Genomic DNA, 26,546 nt, shown 5'->3' with positions numbered 1-26,546 from the left:
GGTTCATATGATGAACCAAGAGGCTTAGATTCATTTGATGAATCATATTGGATTAAGAGTAATCCAAATTGGGCTAATTGAGTTGGACTCAAGTTGATTTATGTATTTAATGAGTCTAATTTAGATTATGACTCATTAAATCAACTTAATTTAATGAATTAGATTCATTATATTAAGTTGACTTGAATCATATGGTTGGATTAGATCAACCATGAGAGAGATTTGATCAAGTTTGACTTGATTTGAGAGGAAGAGAAAAAGTCATGTTTGACTTGACTTTTTGCCACATCACTAGTGAGTTGGCAAGATGTGGACCAATAGGATTGCTCCACATCATCAATGTGTGCCACCTCATGGAGGTTACAAGCCTCCATAGCATTTAATGTGGCCGGCCCACAATAAATGAGGAGGTTACACTTGTTGCCATGTCATTTAGTGAGGTGGCAAGATGTGGACCAATAGTGTTGATCCACATCATCCTAGAGTGCCACCTCATGGGGGTTACAACTCTTAATGGTCTCCACATTAATTGGAATTAATGTGGAGAGTTACACCTCCAAGATGTGGCTGGCCACTCTAGTGGGGAATGAAAATATTCATTTTTCATTTAAGTGTGATTAAGTCATCTTCTTCCTCTAGAGCTCTCTCTTCTCCCTCTCCTCCTCTCTTGGCCGAACAAGACAAGGTGCTAGCACACCTTTGTTTGGTCTTCTCCATCAAGGATTGTTCGTGTGGATACTTCTAGAGGACCGTACACTTGACGGTCTAGAGATCCGACACCTTGGACGAGCGGGAACGCGAAGGGCTTCTCTACAAGGGTAATGATCTTAACTTTAGTGTAGATCTAAAGTTTTTACAAACTCGAACAAGAAAAAGGTATTTCGAAAAGTTTTGTTTACGAATCTTTGCAAGAGATCCATGGCTTTGGGTGACTCGGGGTTTCCGCGACGCGAAAAAGCGGTTTTCGCGGCCCGACGAACTCAACATTAAGTAGATCCCAAAGTCAAGACTTTAGGGATTTTTGGCACACAAAGTGCCTATTAAAATGATAAGGCATTTAAAGAAGAAGTAATTAAGATTATAAGTATTTTACTTTTAAGAAGAGGCTAGTACCCGACTTCTGAGATTGTCGTTAAACAATTCCAGGTGTCCAATTCCGAGGTCCTGGCCCTGGTAGACCGAGGTCTGCTCTTTTAGGATTGGTGGCTCGCTACCCCAACCTATTAGGGAACGCGCATAAGATGGTACTACGCTTGGGCCCAAGAAGAAGTTGATTATTATTTTGAAGTATTATAAGTATAAGTTTTTGAACAAGTAAAACGAGTTTTACATAAACATAAAGTATTAAAGATTAAGTTTAGAACAGATGAAATAATATTCATATAGTTCTAAAAATCAGTAAGTTTAGTTCTTTATTCTATCATGTTTATCTAGTAGATGAGTAGTTTTTCATGTTTACCTATTAGATGAGCAGCATGATTAGTTATTAGAATTACATGAGTAGATTCCTTAGCTTTTCTTTGCTATTAGTTTGACATGAGCAGTTATGTTTATGCTTTACTTTCTTTTAGAGCATATAGTTTCTAGTACTTTATGTATACATGCATATTAGTGTTTTTGTGAGTTAGATAGCGCTTACTAAGCAAATTTTGCTTATATATTGCACTTCCTCTTACTGCAGATACAGGAAAGGAAAAGATCTAGAAAGGAAGGCGACAAGGAGGTGTTCGAAGGATGTGTGATGTCAGGACTATGGAAGCCTTGAGACTAGGAAAGAAGTTTTATTCTAGTTTCTATTGTCTTTTGATACATTAGAAGTATTTGAGATAGTACATGATATTGTGATGTGATTAGGATATAGTAGATGAATTGTGATATGGTGTGATGAGTTGTGGTATTGTTTTCTTTATTTTGGATTTATTATACTGCGTGGTTGATTTATATGTGTTCCAGCCGCTTGTGGCTGAGTATATATTGCATGTATTGTTGAATATGGTCACCGGTACAGGGGAGATTCTGCCGAAATTTTTCGGTAGGGTTTCCATGTGATTTTTAATCATACCGGTTAAGTAGAGTTAGTAGTTAAGTAACGGTCATCCTTAGAGAGTAGTAGTAGTAAGAAGGGTGGTCGTTACAGTTGGTATCAGAGTAGGTCCCATTCTCCAGCATCACACATCAGCACCATCCTTGCCGTCTTCAAGTAAGAAAGTATTTAATTTTCTTTTATGCTTTCTTTCTTATTTGCAGTATAGAGTATCTGCTTATATGTGCTTAGGAAAGAAGAAAATTCATGTTTTAATTTTCTATGTTTTGATACATATGCTTAGAAAGAATAGAGACAATTTTAGTTTTGTTTCTCTTATATTCATATACATAAGTTTGTTTAGAAAGGATAGAGAAGATGTCAAGTATTATTCTTGGCATAGTTAGATGTTAAGATTGAGGACAAGACAGTGGAGAGTCAGAAATCCCAGTTAAGTAATTAGAACTAGAAGGACAATGATAACAAGAAAGATCCAAGCCGGAAGACGTTCGGGTAGTCTGCGAATACCCAGAGGTATTTCTAGAAGAGCTACCTGGACTATCTCCCAAATGGAGAAGTAGGGTTTGAAATTGAGTTGTTTCCTGATACCAGTTTAATTTCAAAAGCTCCATACCGAATGTCTTCAGCAGAGTTAAAAGTGTTACAAGAAAAATTTTAGGAGCTACTTGGCAAGGGTTCTATCCGCCTTAGTCATTCACCCCGGGGAGCTCCAGAGTTGTTCAGTAGGAAGAAAGACATATCAATGCAGATGTGCATAGATTTTAGAGCACTGAGCAAAGTAGCAGTTAAGGACTAGTACCCTCTTCCCAGAATAGATAATCTATTTGATTAGCTAAAGAGGGCAATAGTGTTCTCTAAAATAGATCTGCATTCTAGGAACCATCAATTGAAAGTGAAAGGAGAATGAAGAGTCCGGAACAGTTTCCAGTATCCGATATGGACACTACGAAGTTGTAGTCATGTCATTTGGTGTGACTAGTGCACCTATGGTCTCCAGAGACTTTATAACAGGCCTTCCAAGGACCACTAATGGATATGATTCGATATGAATCATAGAGGACCGAGAAGTTAAGAAACAAAAGAACAAAGAGTACCATTAGTGAAAGTTATTTAAAACCAGAAGCATGAGGAAATTATTTAGGAGCGTAAGGACAGTATGAGACAGAGAGATCTAGAATTATTCTAAGTTCGAGGACGAACTTTTTATAAGGTGTGGGGAATTGTAATGACCCAAATTTCCTCATTTTGAGCTCCAAAAATAATTCAAAAATATTTTGAAATGCTATAGAAAAATTCTAGAGATTTTTAGGAATTTTTAGAGTATTTTTACACAATTTTTGGAGTTCGTTTGGTATTTTTACCAAGAGGAAGAAGTTTAAAAAGAAGAAAAAAAAAGTGTTGAAGCCGGGTTTTGAACCCAAGACCTCGAACTTGGCCCGAGTTTTAACCGAATCCAGCCAACCAACTGGTCTGCGGTTGTTTTGTTATTAAGAAGGGAAGCGAATTTATTTAAGTTGTAATTGGAACATTTAAAATAAATTGAAAAATAAAGGGCGCGGCTGAGGGATCGAAGTCGAGATCTGTGGCTTCGGTTAAAACCGGCTAACCAGCTATTCCATGGCTGTTTTGTAAACAAATAGAGAATGAAATAAATTTAAGTAGTGGTTATAGATAATAGAAATAAAAGGTTGCAGAAAAAGGGCCGAGCTGAGGCTCGACCCGAAGACCTCCGACCGCAGCAAAGGTTTAAGCGGAACACAGCCAACCAACTGCGCCAGCGGACTTTGTTAATTTAGGAAGGAGCAAAATATATTTAAGTGATATTTATTAATAGAATACCGGGTTATTAAAAGGAGAACTTAGGTTTTCCCTTTTGGCCCGAGAATCCCTAATTCCTCTCTTCTCCCTCACGCGTGCGCGGCGTCGGCGATTTCTCTCGGGCGGAAATGAAACCGAAGCTAGGTTTCGTCTCCGGCGGTCGGTCAAGGACCAAATCCGAGGGTCTTTCACACCGTCGTGATCATCTTGTCAAGGAGGACGCGCCAACACGAGGAGAACGCCGAGATCATGGGCTCGTCCGAACCCTAGAAGGGATTTTTTTGCCGGCTGCGAGTTCAAGAGCAGCAAGGTAAGTTGCTACTCACCTGCAGTAAGATATATTCGAGGTTTATTCCTTGTTCCTCTTCTCGTTTCCGAAGCTTTGCATTGTTTTCCTTTTTGTTTCATTGCCGTAGCACTGGACATGAGGATTAGTTGTGGTAGTAAATCGTTTTCCTTGTGTTTCGGATCACATATTGCTGAGTAGTTGCAATTTGGGTTCCTGTTTGTTTAGTTGTCGTGTAAATCATTGATAAGGGTTTACTGCTGTGAGTTTCAAAGGAAGGAAGTAATTAGATTAAGCATGTAGGGTTGTGTTTTAATTCCTTCTTATAACTTGTTCTAATGCTTTGTTCGGTTTTGGATTGTTGCTAGCCGTGAAGAAAGAGTTGATTTGAATTTTGAGCATGTGTGCTGTTTTCATGGATAATTGCTATTAACATTGTTGACCTATATGCATGTAACACCTTAGTATTTGTTTTTCCTTCTTGCTGCCATGGATAGAAATATACGTCTAAATGGGTATGCAATAAGGTTGTTTGTGCCTATTAGACCTTTCCTATTTTGAACTTATGAGCATGATTAATTCATTATAGATTTATCTTTTCTTTAGCATGTAGTTTGGTTCTGGTTTGTAGCCATGCTCTATAAAGGTTTTGGGTGTAGTTAACAGAAGTAGGTAATAATGATTTAGTTTGTTTCATGCTCTGCTTGGGTTAAAAATACCATGTGCTATAGATGCCATGCTTAAACTTTTCTTTGATTTAGTTTGGAACAGATTTAATAGAATCATCAACCTCACTTTTAGCTCTCTTAGTAGCAGATATAAAGTCATGTAGTTCTTCCTTCTAAAGTTAATTCTAATTCAGTAGGAAAGGAATAAGAATAGTCGGTATCTTAGCAATCCAGTTTTGACCAAGTTGTAACAGGCTTAAAGGTTACGATTTTCTTATAAAAGTATAGCTGTGAATAAGTTTTATGTTAGTATTGTTTTAGTTTTCCAGTAAGCTTAAATTGATTGAGTTAGTAGGCAGATTTTAGATAAGCTTAGTATGCAGATTTTTGATAAGCTTAATATGCAGATTTTTAATTAAGCTTAATATGCAGATTTTGTTAAAACTTGTATGCAGATTTTGTTTAAGCATTTCAGTGTTAGAATTTGTTTAAACATTTCAGTTTTGTAAGAAGCATTCTTTTATAAGAAAAGTATAAGAAAGATAAAGGAAGAAAGAAAAGGCCGAGGCCTTAAGTTGATCCCAAAGTCAAGACTTTAGGGATTTTTGGCTCACAAAGTGCCTATTAAAATGCTAAGGCATTTAAAGAAGAAGTAATTAAGATTATAAGTATTTTACTTTTAAGAAGAGGCTAGTACCCGACTTCCGAGGTTGTCGTTAAACAATTCCAGGTGTCCAATTCCGAGGTCTTGGCCCTGGTAGACCGAGTTCTGCTCTTTTAGGATTGGTGGCTCGCTACCCTAACCTATTAGGGAACGCGCATAAGATGGTACTACGCTTGGGCCCAAGAAGAAGTTGATTATTATTTTGAAGTATTATAAGTATAAGTTTTTGAACAAGTAAAACGAGTTTTACATAAACATAAAGTATTAAAGATTAAGTTTAGAACAGATGAAATAAGATTCATATAGTTCTAAAAATCAGTAAGTTTAGTTCTTTATTCTACCATATTTTTCTAGTAGATGAGTAGTTTTCATGTTTACCTATTAGATGAGCAGCATGATTAACTATTAGAATTACATGAGTAGATTCCTTAGCTTTTCTTTGCTATTAGTTTGACATGAGCAGTTATGTTTATGCTTTATTTCTTTTTAGAGCATATAGTTTCTAGTTCTTTTTGTATACATGCACATTCGTGATTTTGTGAGTTAGATAGCGCTTACTAAGCAAATTTTGCTTATAGACTACACTTCCTTTTACTGCAGATACAGGAAAGGAAAAGATATAGAAAGGAAGGCGACAAGGAGGTGTTCGAAGGGTGTGTGATGCCAGGACTATGGAAGCCTTGGGACTAGGAAAGAGTTTTATTCTAGTTTATATTGTCTTTTGTTATGTTAGAAGTATTTGAGATAGTACATGATATTATGATGTGTTTAGGACATAGTAGATGAATTGTGATATGGTGTGATGAGTTGTGGTATGGTTTTCTTTATTTTGGATTTATTATACTGCGTGGTTGATTGATATGTGTTCCAGCCGCTTGTGGCTGAGTATATATTGCATGTATTGTTGAATATGGTCACCGGTACAGGGGAGACTCTGCCGAAATTTTTCGGTAGGGTTTCCATGTGATTTTTAATCATACCGGTTAAGTAGAGTTAGTAGTTAAGTAACGGTCATCCTTAGAGAGTAGTAGTAGTAAGAAGGGTGGTCGTTACACTTCCAACCTTCCTTGACTGAGCTGAGGTCCTTCCAGAGTTGCAGGCATATAATGTAACTGAGGTTTGCCTCCATATTGTATTGCCTGTGGCTGAGGTGCTTTGTGCTTGTTAGGGCATTCTTTAGCCATGTGTCCTTGCTGCCCACATGAATAACATCCCGTCTTACCCAAACGACAGGCTCCTAGATGTGTTCTCCCACATTTAGGACAGAGAGGGAACTTGGTCTGCTTGTTTACTGGTCCTCCCTTCTAGTTACCTCCTAAGTTTCACTACTTTCTCTTGTGACCCTTGCCCTTCCAGTTCTGATTACTTGACTGGGGTTTCTGGCTCCCCACTGTCTTGTCATCGATCCTGACTGGCTTTTGTTGCGCTCATTGTGCTTTGATGCTATTCAGATAGTGCTCAGCGACTAATGCTCTGTTGACCAGTTCTTCGCCAGTCTGGGGTTGGGGAGTTCCACTACTCACATTAAGTGCTATCACTGGTCTCAGCATTATAAGCATCAGTCTGACTCATTCCTTCTCCATACTTACTAGCTCTAGACAGAGACGAGCTAGCCTATTGAATCTTTTAACTGCTTCTTCCATTGACAGGTCACCTTGTCTGAATTCTATAAACTCTTCATAGTGCTTATTGGTGATCCGTTGGTGGAAGAATTCTTCGTAGAACTCTGTCTCAAAGTTGGTCCAGCTCATCTGGTTGACTGCTCTCTTGCTCTTAACTCTCTCCCACCACATACGAGCATCTCCAGCCAGGTAGAATGAGGCACACTTGACCTTCTCGACTTCTGGCCAGTCAGAAGCTCCATTGTGCTCTCTAGTGTCTTGTACCAAGCTTGAGCATCACAAGGCTCAGTCGTTGTTACTCTCCGCAAGTGTACGAAAATGTCGCAAGTAATATAAAAGATTATCGTATCCACAGGGACTGGAATAAGCACTAGAAATGTCTCAATGCGAATTAGCTAAACAACTATCCAATCGTTTCAAAAGCAAAGTAAAGGTAAACAAATATAATATTAGAGATCAACAAACAAGAGTTTAGTGTTTTGGGTTATGATAAAGGGAGATTCTAGGAGTTTCGGTTTCTTTGTATGATTTCTTGAATGTAAATGGTTCACCAATTCTTATTCCTCAATTGCCAAACATGTAGAAAGTTGCCGGTTCCCTCTTGCAATAGACAACCGGCTAAGGACTGAGAAATGTATCTAAATAGGATTAATGAGACATGAACCTACGTTGTACTTGCACAGAAGCGCACCTATTACTATGCCTTCCTCGGATATCAACATAGAAGCCCACAACTTATTAATCTATAAAGATACAAGAAGCTAATCATAGAATCCATCCTACTCTCTTGAATATTCCTATTTCCTCTTCAAGATTATCTCTCAAACGTCCTTACACGGGCTTGCACCTGTCACGTGGATCCCTCGGATGATCGAGTGAGAGTTTATCTTTACCAAGTCCATAAGAAATCCAAACAATCAATCAAGAATGAGAATTAAGCACAAACCAACATCAATCATTCAAGATCTAATTGATACAAGCAAGATAATGTCATTGAAACAAGAAAATGGCAAATCCATAAGAGATTACATCAATCCATCATACAAATACTCCCTTATTTCTAGAATACAAGATCTACTCCATGAATCGAGGAAGAAAACCCGAAAGAATAGAGATTACAAGCATTCCTTGAATCCCCAATCCAAGAAAACAAGAAGAGGGGAGAAGAGAAAACTTATCTACGAAGAAGCCTTGTCTTCGGATCCAATCCTCGCTCCGAAGCCGGAATCGTCGAGATCTCCCTTAGAATCGCCCAGAAATCCTCCCAAGAATGGGAGGAAACCACCAAATCTTGCTTTCTCCCAAAGGGGGAGAGATCCCCTTTCAAATCATGAAGGAGGGTTTAAATAGAGGAGGGATTCGGGCGCCACACGGCCCCGTGACACGGCCGTGTGAGATTCACACGGCCATGTCCAGTTCCCTCTCTGCCTAACCTGCACGGCCGTGTGACTCCACACGGCCAGAACCCTTCTGCTCTCTGGAAATGATACACGGCCGTGTGGTGCACACGGCCACAGCCTGCTTGGTCTCTGGAAATGCTACACGGCCGTGTGGTGCACACAGCCACAGCCTGCTTGGTCTCTGGAAACCTCACACGGCCGTGTAGATCCACACGGCCATGTAAGGCTTCTGCTCTGGTTGGCTTCAAATCTTGACACGGCCGTGTGAGGTTCACACGGCCATGTCATCTTCCTCTTCTGCTGGTGCCAAAACCCCACACGGCCCGAGCTCCATCCCAGTGCATGGCCGTGTGAGGTACACGGCCTGGTGCTTTCTCCCTTTGTTTCCTCCAAGGCTTGCCCAAAGATGTAAATTCTTCACCAAATCGACTCCTGCGTACAGTAAATGCACAAAAAATAGATCTCCGAACCAAAAGAGTAAATATGCTAAAAGGAAAGCTGGAAGTATACAAATGCATAGATCAAGCATGCTCAAAGTATGTAAATGTGCGTAAAAACATGCATAAAAGAGTATATAATCTACGCACATCAACAACTTTCTTTAAACTTTGCTTTTCAAAAAAATTCAATCTAAATTCATATGTTCTACAACACATTCATAAAACCCAGTGCACTTTCCTAACTCTATCAAAAAGTTTCATTAACAAGCATGATCATGGAAACAAGTAAAGTATGGTTCAAGCATAAAAATCTTGTGCGCAGTGTAAAAGTAACTCAACACCCTTCAAGTTTCAATCCATGTCCTAGTCAAGTCGTCATCAAATTTGAATTCCTAATGTTTCCAGTGAAAGACAAGTAACCAGTGATAGGCACTTACTTACCATTCACTTGGTTCATATTTCTCAACTAACCCAAGGTCTCAAAGGTGTGCTCAATCTCAAGAGAAGCTAAACAGTCATTTCCCCAGTAACCTAACTCGGTCTCAAAGGGGTGACTTGCTAGATTCCACTCATGACAACTGTTTTTTATATCCCTTATTGTGTTTTTTTTTTTAAGTGTTTGCATTGTGCAAAACTTATTCACAAATGTACTTTTAGCACACATGTTGGGATATTTTGATTTTTCCAAATGAGCTTTAATGATTTGAGCCTCATCCAATAACCAAAATGAAAGTTGAGAAATCACCATGAAAACCAAGTACTAAGCAAACAAGATGAATCATGACTATTTCAATGACATCAACTATTCAAGCATCAAGCACAAGTGTAGTGAAGATAAAATCCTTAAGGTTGAACCAAAACTAAAACTCATCACCATAAGATTCTTAGCTTATTAATGCTTCCCAAGATAGAAAAAAGAACTACACAAAGTTTACTACTAGCACCATGCGAACATCATGAATAGAGACAATAATCGTGCTAACATTTCACTTGAATCCAAGAAAGCATATAAGTGAAGATTTGATGTTCTCAAAATTTTTTTGCCATGATTATTTCAAAAACAAGCAAAATAAAGCAACAAGCAATGAAAATAAGAACCAACATGAAAAACTAACAAAAACTAAAAACTGAAAACCAAACTAAACAGTACATGACACCCCCCCAGACTTAAACTTTTCATCGTCCCGATGAAATCAATATGGTGGAGGAGGTGGAGGTGGACGAGGGAAAGGAGGTCTACGACGTGGTTGGCCAATAGGAAAACTAGGAAAACCTGGAATCTCACCCAAGGATCTATGATACTCATATAAAGCATCAACTTGTTGGCTAGTAAGCGTCATACTCTGCATAAAATCTCTCATCCTAGCCTGATCAGTATCATAATCCTGCACAAACTCAGCCACTTGACCTTGAAAATTCCTCGTAAACTGAAAATGATTTTGTACCTCCCTAAACTGATCATCAGATAAAGAGAAGCGCCCCTCCAACATTTTTCGTTGGGAATCTTGCTTCTCATGAAGTGATTCTAGAGACGTACGAAAATCTGAAAAATCGAACCTAGAAGATCCCGTGCCATATGCAAAAGAATGCCTAGCAGGCTCCATGAAACTAGAAGGCTGCGTATGTCCAGATGACGAGGGCTCATGATGTGGCTCAGTGTCTCCAGGTATAGAAGGGTTATCCTCAAAATCTAACTCAGAAATTACCCAATTAGCCCGGTTACGAATAGTAGTTCGTTCAGGAAAAGGAAGAGGTAAAGGAGAACCACTCCTCCTAGGAAACGCGAAACGATTCTCATCCCGAACGATCATTTTCATAGCAAGACATGTATCAATGTCAATCATGTCATTACCATGAATTATTTCCAACCCATCAACATCAAGATTTAAATTACAAGCTATTCGGGTAATCAAACCACCAAAAACAATTGATCCCGATGATGCCCTAGCCGATCTCAATAAGGTTTGAACAAAATGAAAACCAGAGTCAAATTCGACCTTACAAAGCATAGCCCATAAAGCATAAAGCTCTATTTTCTTAACCACCCCATCACTCTCTCCCTTACCAAAAATAGTTTTACTCATGACTCTATGTAGGTACCTAAAGATGGGGTTTTGCATATGGGAGGCCTTAGCTCTTGAAGTCTCATAAGGTTGATCTAACCCAGTTATTGCATTCCAAAAATGATTCCAATTAAACCTTGGATCAAACCTACGAGGGCTACCGGTGGTTATTCCAAAACAAGAATTAAAGTCACTAAATGCCCATAGAAATTCTTGATTCATTAATCTAAAAGAGATTTTTCCAAAATAATCATCTTCATTAGTAAAATGGACATCCAATGAACTTAAAAATTCCAAAACAAGACGAGGATATGTAGGCAAATGTGTGTACATAATATCACTCCAATCCAAAAACCCAATCATCAAATCTACATCTTCCCTAATTCCAAGCATATCAAGAACAGTTGGGTCCATATATCTAGTACACACTATCTTTCTATTGACAAGAATTGCAAATCTAGTTACTTGATCATCATTTCTGAACACAATATTGAATTCATTGTCATTACCTTCGTTGCGTGAAGTCCTTTTGCCTTTGCCCTTCACTGGTTGTTTTCCTTTGTCTCTTGATGGCTCCTTCTCTTTGTCTCCACTAGATCCACCACCTCCTTTGCGTAATCTCTTCAAAATATTGGACATCTTGATGAGTTTAGATGGGGGAAAAATTATTTAGAGTTGTGGAACTTCAAAGAACAAAACTTCAAAGAACAAAAGATCTTAGGTTAAGAGAACAAAAAGTCCAAGTCTTAGAGAGGAGGAGAATCGGATCTAAGAGATCTTGAGAGATTAGAGAGGAGTTTTTAAGAAATTGGGAGAGAAAGATATGTTTTGGAGAGTTGGGGGTGTGCGGAACACGGCCAAGATCTGGCCGTGTGAGGTAGGAGGTAGACTTTAGTAGTTCTCCTACACGGGCCGTGTAGATCTACACGGGCCGTGTAGATCTACACGGCCTCCCCATCTTTCCTCTCGGGATTCTTTGCACGGGCCGTGTAGATCCACACGGCCTCCCCCTCTTCCTTCTCTGGATTCCTCGCACGGCCGTGTCTGGGACACGGCCTCTCCATCTTTCCTCTCTGGATTCTTTGCACGGCCGTGTCTATGACACGGCCTATTCCTTTTTCCTCTAGGGAGATCCCACACGGCCGTGTCTGGATGACACGGCCTAAACACTTCCCTTCTCTGCAACCTTTGCCTGGCCGTGTATAGCACACGGCCCGACTCTGTTTTGCACCTAACCTGAAAACAGAATCAAAAGAAAGCATCAAACTAAAAGAAATTACAATACAAATCAAAACTAACTAAAAGAACCCTTGGGTTGCCTCCCAAGAAGCGCTTGTTTAAGGTCTTTAGCTCGACCAAACTTAATCATTCGCTCCTTTTCCTCTCCCTTGGAGGACAGATATACTTTTCATTTCCGTTGGGAGATCTTCTCCCAACATCTTCCACCACATTGTCTCCTTCATTTGGTGGCCTTCCATGAGGATGGAAATTCCATTCCTCAAGTTTATAAATGTTTGTCCTGCTACAAGCATTTAAAAGAGACGAGACATGGTTAGAGATATTAGATAAATCATATTCCACCTTTTCCTTACCAATTACCAAAGAAAGCTTATGATTTTTGACATCAATTATAGCTCCAGCTGTAGCAAGGAAAGGTCTTCCTAATATGATAGGAATCCTAGGGTCCTCTTCCATGTCCAACACGACAAAATCTGTGGGAATTACATTCCCATCCACCTCTACCGGCACATCCTCTATAATACCCAAAGGGTACCTGCAGGAATGATCGGCAAGTTGAAGTGCCATGGTAGTAAGTTTAATGTTTTTGAGACCTAATTTATTACAAATTGAATAGGGAATGAGGCTAACACTCGCCCCCAAATCACAAAAAGCTTTTTTAAAAAACTCTTTTCCTATGTTGCAAGGAATATAAAAGCTCCCTGGGTCCTTCAGTTTTGGAGAAGTGTTCTTCTCAAAAATAGCACTACATTCCTCACTAAGCGCAATGGTCTCGACCTCTCCTCTTCTTCTCTTATTTGACATGAGATCCTTCAGAAATTTGGCAAATCTAGGCATTTGTAGAATAGCATCAATAAGAGGTACCTCTACACAAATTTCCTTAACCTTTTCTAGAAACTTGCCAAATTCTTCATCCTTCTTGAGCATTGTAAGTCTCTGAGGAAAAGGGACAGCTTTGCTCTGATGGTTCAGTGGAAGAGTCTCTTCAACCTCAATGGTACTCTCCCCATTAGCTTGAATCTGATTCGGTATAGGAGGAGAGAGCTCTTCTTCTTTTTGTTTCCCTTTTGAAGCAGTCACTTGGGAGTCTCCCAAGGTCCGTCCGCTCCTAAGCTCAATCCTATTGCAATGCTCCATAGGATTCACATCAGGTTTTCCTGGAAGCTGTCCTGGTGCTCTGGATGATGAGGAAGCTAGTTGGGCAATTTGACTATCCTGGATCTTTTGATGCTTTTCAGAATTATCCATTCTCTGAATGAGCTTTGCTAAATCTTGCTTCATTTCATTCTGATTTGAGATAATTTCTTCAAGCATCTTTTCAACATTTGACTTTGGTAAGCCTTGAGAAGATAGATGTTGAAAATTTTGTTGCCCAGCTTGAAAATTTGGTCTTGCCCCCATAGATGGTCCTTGATCTTGATTGTTTCTGTAAGAAAAATTTGGATGACTCTTCCATCCAGGGTTATAAGTATTTGAGTATGGGTTGTTCTGCCTTTGATTGTAACTCATGATTGCATCGCATTGTTCAAGTTGATTGATTTGTGCAGTGATAGCTCCCAATGGACATGAGTCATTTGAATGCTCTGAACTCCCACATACTTCACAAGATGTACTAATAGCATTGACCATATTAGCACTAGTCCCCATGTTCTCAAATTTCTTTGTAAGAGCATCCAATTTTGCAGACAAAAGAGTGACTGCATCTACATCAAACTTCCCTGATGCTTTAATTGTTGGGTTTACAGAGGAGTAGCCACCACTTCTTTCATTTGCCCATTGATGATGATTTTGTGCTACACTTTCAATGATTTCTTCGGCTTCATCTAAGCTTTTATTCATAAGTGCCCCTCCAGCAGCTGAATCAAGGGACACTTTGGTATGATAATTGATACCATTATAAAAAGTGTGCAACACTAACCATCTTTCCAACCCATGATGTGGGCATTGTCTGAGCATACTATTATATCTATCCCATGCTTCAAAAAGAGATTCTGAGTCAGTTTGCTTGAAGCTTGCAATTAAATTCCTCATATGAGCTGTTTTGCTTGGTGGGTAGAACTTATCAAGAAACTGTTACTCGCACTGCTCCCAAGTGGTGATGCTATTAGGGGCCAAAGAATTCAGTCATTGCTTTGCCCTATCTCTTAGAGAAAACCCAAATAATAGTAATCTAACTGCATCTGAAGGAACTCCATTCATTTTCATGGTCCCACATATTTCATAAAAGACCTCTAAATGTTGATTGGGGTCTTCATGAGGTCCTCCACCAAATTGGTTCTACTGCACCATAGATATGATTGCGGGTTTGATCTCAAAGTTATTAGCCTCCACTGAAGGTCTTGAAATACTAGATCGGAAACCTCTTGCATAGGGTGCTGCATAGTCCTTGAGTGGTCTATTTGCCATGCTCAAATGTTCCTGTTCTTCAATTTGCCTTTGTAGAATTCTTCTTTTATGGAAAGTTCTATCAATCTCAGGGTCGAAAGGAAAGAATTCCCCTGCAAAGTTAGATCTTTGCATACACAAGAACAAGATAACAATTAACAATTCAACAAAAAAGAAAAATAAAAGAATCAAAAATGCAGAATTGAATTTGTACACAAAGAATTAGCAAGAAGTGAAAGTTATACAAGAAAGTAAAAAAAATAGAAATCTAATGATTAGTTACAACTATGCAATATGAAAGGAAAACAAATGTTATGTTTAGTCTAGCTCAATTGATAATTCCTAATGTTATAGCGCAGTCCCCGGCAACGGCGCCAAAAACTTGTTACTCTCCGCAAGTGTACGGAAATGTCGCAAGTAATATAAAAGATTATCGTATCCACAGGGACTGGAATAAGCACTAGAAATGTCTCAATGCGAATTAGCTAAACAACTATCCAATCGTTTCAAAAGCAAAGTAAAGGTAAACAAATCTAATATTAGAGATCAACAAACAAGAGTTTAGTGTTTTGGGTTATGATAAAGGGAGATTCTAGGAGTTTCAGTTTCTTTGTAAGATTTCTTGAATGTAAATGGTTCACCAATTCTTATTCCTCAATTGCCAAACATGTAGAAAGTTGTCGGTTCCCTCTTGCAATAGACAACCGGCTAAGGACTGAGAAATATATCTAAATAGGATTAATGAGACATGAACCTACGTTGTCCTTACACAGAAGCGCACCTATTACTATACCATCCTCGGATATCAACATAGAAGCCCACAACTTATTAATCTATAAAGATACAAGAAGCTAATCATAGAATCCATCCTACTCTCTTGAATATTCCTATTTCCTCTTCAAGATTATCTCTCAAACGTCCTTACACGGGCTTGCACCTGTCACGTGGATCCCTCGGATGATCGAGTGAGAGTTTATCTTTACCAAGTCCATAAGAAATCCAAACAATCAATCAAGAATGAGAATTAAGCACAAACCAACATCAATCATTCAAGATCTAATTGATACAAGCAAGATAATGTCATTGAAACAAGAAAATGGCAAATCCATAAGAGATTACATCAATCCATCATACAAATACTCCCTTATTCCTAGAATACAAGATCTACTCCATGAATCGAGGAAGAAAACCCGAAAGAATAGAGATTACAAGCATTCCTTGAATCCCCAATCCAAGAAAACAAGAAGAGGGGAGAAGAGAAAACTTATCTACGAAGAAGCCTTGTCTTCGGATCCAATCCTCGCTCCGAAGCCGGAATCGTCGAGATCTCCCTTAGAATCGCCCAGAAATCCTCCCAAGAATGGGAGGAAACCACCAAATCTTGCTTTCTCCCAAAGGGGGAGAGATCCCCTTTCAAATCATGAAGGAGGGTTTAAATAGAGGAGGGATTCGGGCGCCACACGGCCCCGTGACACGGCCGTGTGAGATTCACACGGCCATGTCCAGTTCCCTCTCTGCCTAACCTGCACGGCCGTGTGACTCCACACGACCAGAACCCTTCTGCTCTCTGGAAATGATACACGGCCGTGTGGTGCACACGGCCACAGCCTGCTTAGTCTCTGGAAATGCTACACGGGCGTGTGGTGCACACAGCCACAGCCTGCTTGGTCTCTGGAAACCTCACACGGCCGTGTAGATCCACACGGCCATGTAAGGCTTCTGCTCTGGTTGGCTTTAAATCTTGACACGGCCGTGTGAGGTTCGCACGGCCATGTCATCTTCCTCTTCTGCTGGTGCCAAAACCCCACACGGCCCGAGCTCCATCCCAGTGCATGGCCGTGTGAGGTACACGGCCTGGTGCTTTCTCCCTTTGTTTCCTCCAAGGCTTGCCCAAAGATGTAAATTCTTCACCAAATCGACTCCTGCGTACAGTAAATGCACAAAAAGCAGATCTCCGAACCAAAAGAGTAAATATGCTAAAAGGAAAGCTGGAAGTATACAAATGCATAGATCAAGCATGCTCAAAGTATGTAAATGTGCGTAAAAACATGCATAAAAGAGTATATAATCTACGCACATCAGTCGTGCCTGAGAAGTTTTTTGGTTTCAGCTTCAACCACTGTATCAGGTATGCTTCTTGTCTTCTAGGTGCTGTGGGGACTTCCAGGGTGGCTGGTGGAAACTCAGTCACCACTGGAGTCTCCACATTGATAGTTGGAGGAGTGGGTGGGACTGACTGCTGATTCGCCATCAGATTGACGATCACTTATTGCTGCTCTGCCACTTGTCTCTGGAGTTGAGCAACAACTTCAGAGAGATTTAGTTCAGCTGTTCTGGGCTCTTCATTCTCCTGAGCTCGGTCCTCAGTACGAGCGGTACGGGAACGTCCTCTTCTTGACATCTAGTTATGCAGAGAAAAACTTAAAATCGTCTCTACGCTTCCTAGACATCGATACATATGTAAACAAAAGAAAACAAGAACTTTCATCTTACTTAAGCATATCTAAGCAAATACTCTATACTGCAAATAATAAGGAAAAGCATAAAAGAAAACTTAAATACTTTCTTACTTGAAAACGACAAGGTTGGTGCTGATGTGTGATGCTAGAGAATAGGAACTGCTTTGATACCAACTTGTAACGACCACCCTTCTCACTACTCTCTAAAGGTGACCGTTACGTAACTACTATAGATTCTTACTTGACTAGTGTAACAAACTGTACTTAAATTTTCTCGAAAACTTAAAATTTTGACAGATTATATGCAGTACAACAGGACTAAAATACAATACTGACATGCACATATAACACATAATAGCAGAAACATATGGAACTATATCTCAATGAAAACACAAAAGTACCTACTTACTAAACTAAACTCATTTTAGCATGCAATCTAAAACAAGAATAATCTCAATGACATGGAATATAAAGTATAATCTCGAATGACATGGAATGTAAAGTACAATCTCAAATGTTTCTTATCCACTAAAACACAGAAACTTATTAACGTCCCAAGTCTCTCCCATAGTCCTGGCATCACACATCATCAAACACCTCCTTGTCGCCTTCTTTTGCTATAGCTTTTCCTTTCCTTTATCTGCAGTAAGAGGAAATGCAAACTATAAGCGAATGCTTAGTAAGCGCTGTCTAACTCACAAAAACTCGAATATGCATGTAAGCTGAAAGAAATCTGAAAACTGAATACTCAAAGGAAAATTCTACTCATGCTCATCTAATATCAAAGCACTAAATTTTACATACTCATGATATACAATAATAAAACTGCATGCTGGAAGACAAGGCTAATCATGCTCAATAAACTAATCAGGAAACAAATAAAACTAATACTTCATGCTTCGAATTAAAAGAAACTAACTTGCTGACTCTAAACATAAGTTAAACTTGTTTCATTTGTTTCAAAAACTTATAATTTTATACTTGAAAATAATAATAAACTTTTCTCTTGGGCCCAGACTTAGTACCAATGCGCGCTCCCTAATAGAGACTGTGGTAGCTAGTCACCAGTCCTACGAGGATAAAGACCTTGGTATTACCAGGGTCAAGACCTTGGAATTGGTCACCTGGATTTGTTTAACGACAACCTTGGAAGTCGGATACTAGCCTTTTTAAAAGTAAAATACTTGTTATCTTTTATTACTTCTAATATATAATGCCTCGGCATTTTAACAAGCATCTTGTGTGCCAAAATCCCTAAAGTCTTGACTTTGGGATCTACTTATGGTCTTGGCCTTTTTCTTTCTTTTCTTTATCTTTCTTATACTTTTCTTAAACTCAAAATATTGTAATACTTAACAAGATCTGCACTGTAAGCTTAAATAAAAATCTGCATACAAAGATTAATAAAAATCTGCATACTATACTTAACCAAAAATTTGCATGCAAAGCTTAACAAATATCTGCACTATAAGCTTAATCAAATCCGCTTACTACACTAACTAATTTTTTCTGGTTAAAAGATTAATGACACAGGGCTGTTCTTGCCCGCGGAAACACAAATGGAGTGGCCGTTCTAAGCTCCAACAAGTTAAGCTTCACAGAAATTTCCAGACCACTGAACTGTACAGCAAGCTCTATCCTAAACTAAACTTCACAAAACCGAATTGTTCATTCCTATAAGTCCTTTAAATAAAAGTCTAATAGGCACAAACTACCTTATCGCATTACTCATTAAAAATCCCATTCTTATACATGGCAGCAAGATGAAACATCGATACTACGATGTTACATGCATATAGATCAATACTGTTAATAACAGTAATCCACGAACACAGTCCACATACTCAAAATTCAACCAAATTAAGCTTGCTGAAAACTAAAAACAAAAACCTATATAAAACTGATTCACAACTTGAACTTTTATAGGGCAACCAAAATCTATAAACTTGCTTCAGCAGAATTGCAAGAAAGAAAACCAGAAGCTTGGATCTATTCTAACCATCCTTAACAATCACAATTCTCTACCCAAAATCCGAAAAGAACTAAATTTGCATCCATGCTAAACATAACTATTCTTAAACTAACTGATCATGCTATTAAACCGCACGGCTGAACCCTCTTTAAGCATGCTACAACAGAACACAAAGCAGCAAATCCTCTTTAAGCATGCTACAACAGAACTATAAAGCAGCAAATCCTCTTTAAGCATGCTACAACAGAACTATAGAGCAGCAAGCAAATCTCGGCACAAATTCATTCCGAAACCTCAATCCACGGCGGAAAACATCAAAGCTCCGTTCCTTACAACATACTTCAGAAAAACAAGAAACTAACAAGAAGAACAACTCCATAGCAACTCTTACCGCAGGTGAGGAGCAACTTACCCTCGTTCTTGGTCTTACAATCAGAAAAGGAGACTTCTAATGCTTCTAGGGTTTCGGAAACTTGCAAATCTCAACCTCTTCCCTGTGCCTACCGTTCCTTCTTGACGAGAGGAGCTTGGATCTGAGAAGAGCTCGCGGAAAAATCCCCCTTGGTCGGCCGCCGGAGAAGTGTAACACCCACGAAATTATAAGATAGGCATATGGATATTATTTTTCTTTAGAGTATAGAAAATAAAAAGGTTAAGAGAAAAAGGGAAAATAGAAACCCAAAAATAGAATAAGAAGAGGTGAGGTCAAGGATTGAACCTTGATCCTCACACAAATAATGGAGATAAATTGATTATATGATAACCACTAGGATAATGAATAATAAATGGATGGAAAAGAATGGAATTTTAGTTAAAGGTGAGAAGAAAATAAAAAAGAAAACTAAGCAAAAGAGCAAGAAAAAACCAAGTTGCTTACCTTCTTTTCCTCTTGGTTAAGAAAAGGAGCAAGCAAAAGATGAGTTGTCTACTTCCCTCCCTCTCTCTATTTTCGTGGGAATTAGAGGAATGAGGGAAAAGAGGAGTTGAGGGAATGAATGAAGACATGTTTCATTGGAAAAAGGAATAAATAGTTTGGGAGAAGAAAAACAAGAGATAAAATCCTTTTCTTTCATCCTCCTTCCTCCTTCTTCATTCTTCACCGAACCAAGAACCCCTTCCCTCTCCTCATTCCAATAGCTAAGTTAAGTTCTTCTCCAAGAAAACTAATTTCCGAGAAGAAGCCTTCAAGTTCTATTCCTTCCAAGCAAAAAAGAAGCAAAAGGAGGTACAAGAAGAAGAAGCTTTCTCCTTCCTTGGCACTTAGGATACTTTTCTCCTTAAGAAAAACCACAAGCGAAAGGATGTAAGTTTCCCTCACCTGTAGTACAATAGCTTTTGTGTGTTCTATGAGATTTGGTTACATAAAATCTAAGAAAAACCTCATGAAGAATTTCGGCCAAAGTAAGACCAAAAAGAAGGACCTAGGAAATGTAAAGATCTAAATTTTGACATGCTCAATATGTTCCTTGTGACATGTATTTTATGGTAGGGATTTATCTCATGTTCATATGCTATAATGTTGATTAGAACTTAGAATCACACCCCTAAGAATCTCGGATAAACATGAATAAATAAAAAGGGAAGAAAAAAAAGAATAGGTAAGCTAAGACTCAAACCAAGCATGTCTTCTATTGTTGATTTATGATAGGTGCCTCATGATGAGGAAGTTGTTAACTTGTTATGCTCATATGATGAATTAACTTCATTCCATGCTCATAGGTATTCGGCCACATTATGTTTAAGAGCTTAGGAAACTTAGAACCTAATTCAACTATGCTCATGTTGTTCCTTGAAATAATTGCTATGAAAGTTGTTTAAGGTTCTCATGCTTTTATGACACTTGAACCCTAGCTTTAAGTCCTACAAGTTTCGGCCACATTATGATTAAGGGCCTAGGAAACTTAGAACCTAACTCAACTATGCTCATGTTGTTCCTTGAAATAATTGCTATGAAAGTTGTTTAAGGTTCTCATACTTTTATGACACTTGAACCCTAGCTTTAAGTCCTACAAGTTTCGGCCACATTATGATTAAGGGCCTAGGAAACTTAGAACCTAACTCAACTATGCTCATGTTGTTTCTTGAAATAATTGCTATGAAAGTTGTTTAAGGTTCTCATGCTTTTATGACACCTGAACCCTAGCTTTAAGTCCTACAAGTTTCGGCCACATTATGATTAAGGGCCTAGGAAACTTAGAACCTAACTCAGCTATGCTCATGTTGTTTCTTGAAATAATTGCTATGAAAGTTGTTTAAGGTTCTCATGCTTTTATGACACTTGAACCCTAGCTTTAAGTCCTACAAGTTTCGGCCACATTATGATTAAGGGCCTAGGAAACTTAGAACCTAACCCAACTATGCTCATGTTGTTCCTTGAAATAATTGCTATGAAAGTTGTTTAAGGTTCTCATGTTTTCATGACACTTGAACCCTAGCTTTAAGCCCTACAAGTTTCGACCACATTATGTTTAAGGGCCTAGGAAACTTAGAACCTAACCTAATTATGCTCATGATGTTCCTTGTAATTATTTGCTACGGAATTTGTTTAGGGTTCACAAGCTTGAATGATAATTTTTAACCCAATGTATGCTTATTAAAGTTCGGCCATGATAAGTTGTAAGCTTAAGAAACCTAGAACTCTACCTAAACTTGCTCATGGTATTTTCTTATAGTATATGAAATGATACTTGTTTAGAGTTCACATGTTGGTATGAGTTTTTTTTACCTAAAACCCAACTATATCACTACAACAAAATTTCTCATAGACATCAGTGGAACAACAACAGTTTTAGGCTAAAACCGATGTCTTTGAGTATTTTACACCGGTTTTTCTAAAAACCGGTGTCTATGACCGCAGATTTTAGCTTATAGACATCGGTTTTTTATGCGATGTCTATGAGCGCCCTTTTTTTCGTTAATAGACACCAATTTTAACATCGGTTTTTAAAATCCGATGTTAATGAACCAAAATAAAATATTTTAATTTCCCCACAAGCCAAAATCTGCACACTGTGAAGTTCCCTCCAAACCTAAATCTTTATCCCGCCCCTTCCTCCGCGCAACCATCTCTCTCGCGTAAACCTAAACCGAGACATCTCTCTCAGCCTAAACCTAAACCTCCGACCATCTCTCTCAGCCTCATCTCCCTCTTCCCCCTTCCTAGATCCTTTCCCGATCAGGATCAAGACACGACGAACTTGCTTCTCCGTCCAACCACACCGCATCTCCTCCAACTCCTCCATTTGGTTGAGAAGAGGAGGCCTTCTTCGCATTCTGGTAGTCCATACTTTATCTTTTCCTTTCTACTTCCTCCTGTTTTTGTGTTCGGTTCTGCTCCCTTCCCATGAGGCTGCTTTCCTCTCGGAGTTGCCCAACCTCGCCACTATCTCCTTTGAGGAAGGCTACACCCAACTGTTCGAAGACTCCAACCTCATGCTTCACGGCGACGACCGGACTGTCCACCTCTCCCTCGACCAACGAATAGGTTCTGTTAAAAGATTTTTTTTTAAAAAAGAAAGGGGCATCTTTGAACCTACCTTGTTCTGTGATCAGGTGCTGCATTTGCGTCGCAAGATCTCTACCTCCATGGATTCTTTAGTGCCTCCATTAAACTGCCCTCCGATTACGTGGCTGGAGTGGTGGTTGCTTTCTATGTATGCTTCTTTACTCTCGAGTTTAGATTTTGCAGCACTTTCCTTTACCTGTTTGAAAGAAGAAGAAGAAGAAGAAGGAGGAGGAGGAGGAAAAAACAAAAACAATCTCTCCTCCGTCGCGATGGGCTCTGCAACGGTCCTCGCATCACTCTGCAATGGGGGTGCCGCAAGCGCCTCCGCCGCATCAAGGTCAGGGACAAAGGATCCGCCACAAAATCTGGCATCCGGAGGGGAATCACGTCTCGGAATGTCCGCTGCATCGCAGATCAAGAGTCCCCCCTGCACCCGCCTCTTTATCCCCTCAGGTAATAGATCGGAGGTTGATCCGAAAAAGTTAGGGTTTGATCTAGTTTGAGGTGTCGGCGGTGAGATATGGAAGTAACCACTGCTCGGATTTATCCACAGGAGGTTGGAATCGGCCGGGAGCGAGAACCATAACTCCCGATCTGTCTCGTCGTCGCCGGATAAGGATGAGCATTGCTACACGACCAGGGGATCGGCGGCGTTGGTATGCGAGGGCGAGAACGCCGACGAAAGAGCCTCGGCAGCCTCTCTACCTCGATTCTTCGTTTCACTATCGAACAAGGAGACGGAGGAGGACTTCATGGTGATGAGGGGTGCAAGCTGCCGCAGCGACCCAAGAAGAGATCCAAATTCGTCCAAAAATGCATACTCGTACGCTTCCATTCCCTCCAAAAATCTGATTTTTAAGATCAAACAGTCGAAAAAACTAATTTTTTCCTCTAATTTCTTTGACAAACTCGATCTAGTTGGTGAGTCCTGGAGCATGGCTGTCAGATCTCTCATAGGAGAGGTATGTAGTCAGGGAGAAGAAGGGATCAAGAAAGGTAGAAATTCTCTCTCTACCTTCGACTAATTTGCTCGTCTCGTTCCTGCATCCCATTCACATCTCATGTTCTTTTGTTTCCTGTTCCATAATTCGCAGAGGAGAAGAGGATTAAAGGCCATGTCCATGGAGAGTGATTCAGAATGAAGCAAAAGGGAGAGGTAATACTAATTGCTATCATTGATTATGATCGAATTGGAATTTTTCCGTCAGAATTTAATTTTCCCATGACTCATCATTCAAATTTATTTTGTATCTTGTATAACTTAGTTAATTTTGTTAATCCAGCGGATGGTGGCTGACTTTTACGGTGGGAAAATCTTACTAATGGTTAATCTTTATGTTCGTGCAGACCTAGTGGTTGCTAGTGCTGGTGACGATAAAAAGATATCACTTTGGAATAAAAATGGCCAAAGTATGGGATCCTTTCCTTCTCACGGCAGCGACCTTGCTGATGACATTGAGGTAGCTCATTGTTTGCTCATTAATTTGTTCTATTGTGATCAATACATCTGGTTTTCTAGAAATTTACAGATGCCCGAATGCCATTCAAATCATTGCCTGCATTTTTTCCCCCCTGTCTCTCTGTCTCTCTTGGAAGAAAAGCACTGGAACTGTTGGCACGATAGAAATTGCCACCTTCTTGCTATGTTGTGTCTGGGTATTTTCTTCCATCAATATTTTCTTCGAACAATGGTGATTGTTCGTTTGACTCCCTTATGAATTTTAGCATACATGTTGAACAAATAAGAAGAAAATAGCTAGCATATCTCTTTTGCTAGGTAGGTTATTTCTTTTCATCTAATTGTACAGCAATGTCTGCCAATATAGCAAAGTCTGACTTTGACTTTTACAGTTGATGACTTTGCAAAAATTGCTTATTCTGATGTTACACATTGAAGAAATAAGAGACTTAAAAGCTAGATTTTCTCCTTTTCCAGGTAGTTTTTTTTTCTTTGCGTTTGAGTGCAGAGCATGGAAAATGTTGCTTGTAAACATAGAATGAGTACAGCTTGATTATTCTGCAAGTTTTCACTTGATGGTAAAAATTAAGAGAAATTTTATGACTGTGCCGTGTTTCGATATTTGCAATTGTAATAATATGAATCCTTTACGTTATTTTTGTATGTTTCATTGTAATGCTAAGTACCGCTCCTGAGCCTTGTTTCCCCTTGTTGTGATTAGGGACAAATTAGTGCATACTCGCAGTCTGGGTGACTATACCTGTATTTTTTTAGTAAGCTTACCGATTCTGATTGATGCCTAACAGGACCTAAATGACAATATGGCCATGGGTTTAAGTAATAAAAACACTTCTTATCTGTGTAATTATGAGTGCATAATATATCAAACATTTTAAAGATTTTTTTACTTTTCTCTATTTTGTAGGAATCCATAAATTGTATCAGCTTTAGTAATAAAAGTTCTAGATATCTTTGCTCTGGAGGAAGTGGGCATATTGTCAAAATATGGGACCTGCAGAGGAAAAGGTGCATCAAACGGTTGAGTGGTCATATTGACACAATTACAGGTGTAATGTACAACTGCAAAGATGAACATTTAGCATCCATCAACGAGAAGGGGGATCTCATACTTCATTATCTTGCTTCCGGAACACGGGCTGAACTCAAGGATCCAAATGGGCAGGTTATTGGCTGTCAAATATTTTGAAAATTCCAAACTTTCGCTCTACTAACATCTTTTTTGGTTTAACATGAATCTGTATCGGTGATGCGATTTCAGGTACTAAGAGTACTTGATTATTCTCGATTTAGTCGACATCTTTTGTCAACAGCTGGGGATGATGGATCTGTTCATATTTGGGATACAACTGGTCGCAGACCAAAGGTTAGTAAAATAATATTTCTTAATCTGCTAAAATGAAGGAGAAATTGTATTTGTTCCCTGCATTCACTAAAAAATTGATCTCCATTCACTCTGGCTCTTGGTGTCAGGTTTCTTGGTTGAAACAGCATTCTGCCCCAACAACTGGTATTTGCTTCTCTCCATCAAGTGACAAGGTATTATCTTCCTAGGAATCTATTAAATGATTTGGATTTCTGGTGGATAATTATACATGGTTTGGCTAGTTTTGTTGGATGGGAGGTGCTTGTTCTATAGAAAATCAATGGCCATTATATCCTGACTTGTTTTCCCTGTAGATTATTGTTACAGTTGGTCTTGATAAAAAGTTGTATATGTTTGATTCTGGAACAAAAAGACCCTCATATTGCATGCCTTTTGAGGCACCCTTCTCATCGCTGGCATACTGTGATGATGGTAATCTATTGGCTGCTGGGACAAATAATGGACGTGTAGTATTCTATGATGTTCGAGGGAAACCTCAACCTTTCACAGTTCTTCGTGCATACAGTAGTTCAGAGGTAAGATATCTTATCTGCCAAGAATAGCATGTATTTCATAGTCATCTTGATTCTTTTTTTCACTGCTTCATTAAATAGTCTATTTATATGCTGATGATAGCATGCCTTTCATAGTCATGTTTGTTCTTTTTATGCTAAACAATCCTGTCAGGTCATGCAGAACATGCAAGCATATAGATGCTGCAAAGGTTTTTATTAGTTTATTTGATCTCATATGACAGATTTAGATTCAATTTCATCAAGTAATCTGAGAAAATCACACGTTTGGGTTTTAGATTATTAGATCACAGGCAGTGCACATAGATAAAAAAAATCTATCTTTTTAAATAAAGATTGATTGAAAATTACATCTGTGATAGTTTATTGATACCTGTTATGATGCTTGATTAGCCTTGTGAAACAAATTATAAGTGAGAACAGATACAATATATTTTTGTGATATTTAAAGAAGTGTTTTCACTGTGATTTTGGGTATTCATCAAAAGTTTAATAAATAAAGAAATCATTTTTTCCCCGTCTCTCTGGTTTACATCTTTTCTTTAGTTCAACCACTATTAATGATTATTCTAGTGTGACCTGCGTGTCTTTGGTTTACATCTCTG

General features: G+C 39.0%; 1 protein-coding gene, 1 long non-coding RNA gene and 1 other non-coding gene across 3 annotated transcripts; all 3 read left to right on the top strand.

The window, feature by feature from the left end:
• The first annotated feature begins 14,171 nt into the window (after positions 1-14,171).
• On the top strand, positions 14,172-14,277 carry LOC122025934. The gene has a single exon (XR_006123938.1). It is a non-coding gene; the product is annotated as a small nucleolar RNA R71 (small nucleolar RNA).
• A 9,093-nt stretch (positions 14,278-23,370) lies between these two features.
• On the top strand, positions 23,371-23,673 carry LOC122023560. The gene is made up of 3 exons (XR_006123167.1): positions 23,371-23,388; positions 23,484-23,561; positions 23,660-23,673. It is a non-coding gene; the product is annotated as an uncharacterized LOC122023560 (long non-coding RNA).
• A 178-nt stretch (positions 23,674-23,851) lies between these two features.
• On the top strand, positions 23,852-26,058 carry LOC122023037 (protein NEDD1-like). The gene is made up of 6 exons (XM_042581135.1): positions 23,852-24,025; positions 24,950-25,207; positions 25,304-25,408; positions 25,516-25,581; positions 25,723-25,944; positions 26,023-26,058. The coding sequence occupies exons 1-6, from the start codon at positions 23,852-23,854 to the stop codon at positions 26,056-26,058; spliced, it is 861 nt and encodes a 286-aa protein (XP_042437069.1).
• The last annotated feature ends 488 nt before the right edge of the window (positions 26,059-26,546 follow it).

The sequence above is a fragment of the Zingiber officinale genome, chromosome 9B (assembly GCF_018446385.1).
Source record: "Zingiber officinale cultivar Zhangliang chromosome 9B, Zo_v1.1, whole genome shotgun sequence".
Taxonomy (NCBI): Eukaryota; Viridiplantae; Streptophyta; class Magnoliopsida; order Zingiberales; family Zingiberaceae; genus Zingiber; species Zingiber officinale.
Note: the sequence above shows the minus strand (reverse complement) of the source record. Positions and strands in the feature narration are given on the sequence as shown.

Bases quoted from the DNA above. Each gene is read 5' to 3' on its own strand.
- LOC122023037 (XM_042581135.1), top strand. From the start codon at position 23,852: ATGGTGGCTGACTTTTACGGTGGGAAAATCTTACTAATGGTTAATCTT. The intron at 24,026-24,949 runs GTAGCTCATTGT...TCTATTTTGTAG, and splicing joins ACCTTGCTGATGACATTGAG to GAATCCATAAATTGTATCAG. The intron at 25,945-26,022 runs GTAAGATATCTT...TTCATTAAATAG, and splicing joins GTGCATACAGTAGTTCAGAG to TCTATTTATATGCTGATGAT.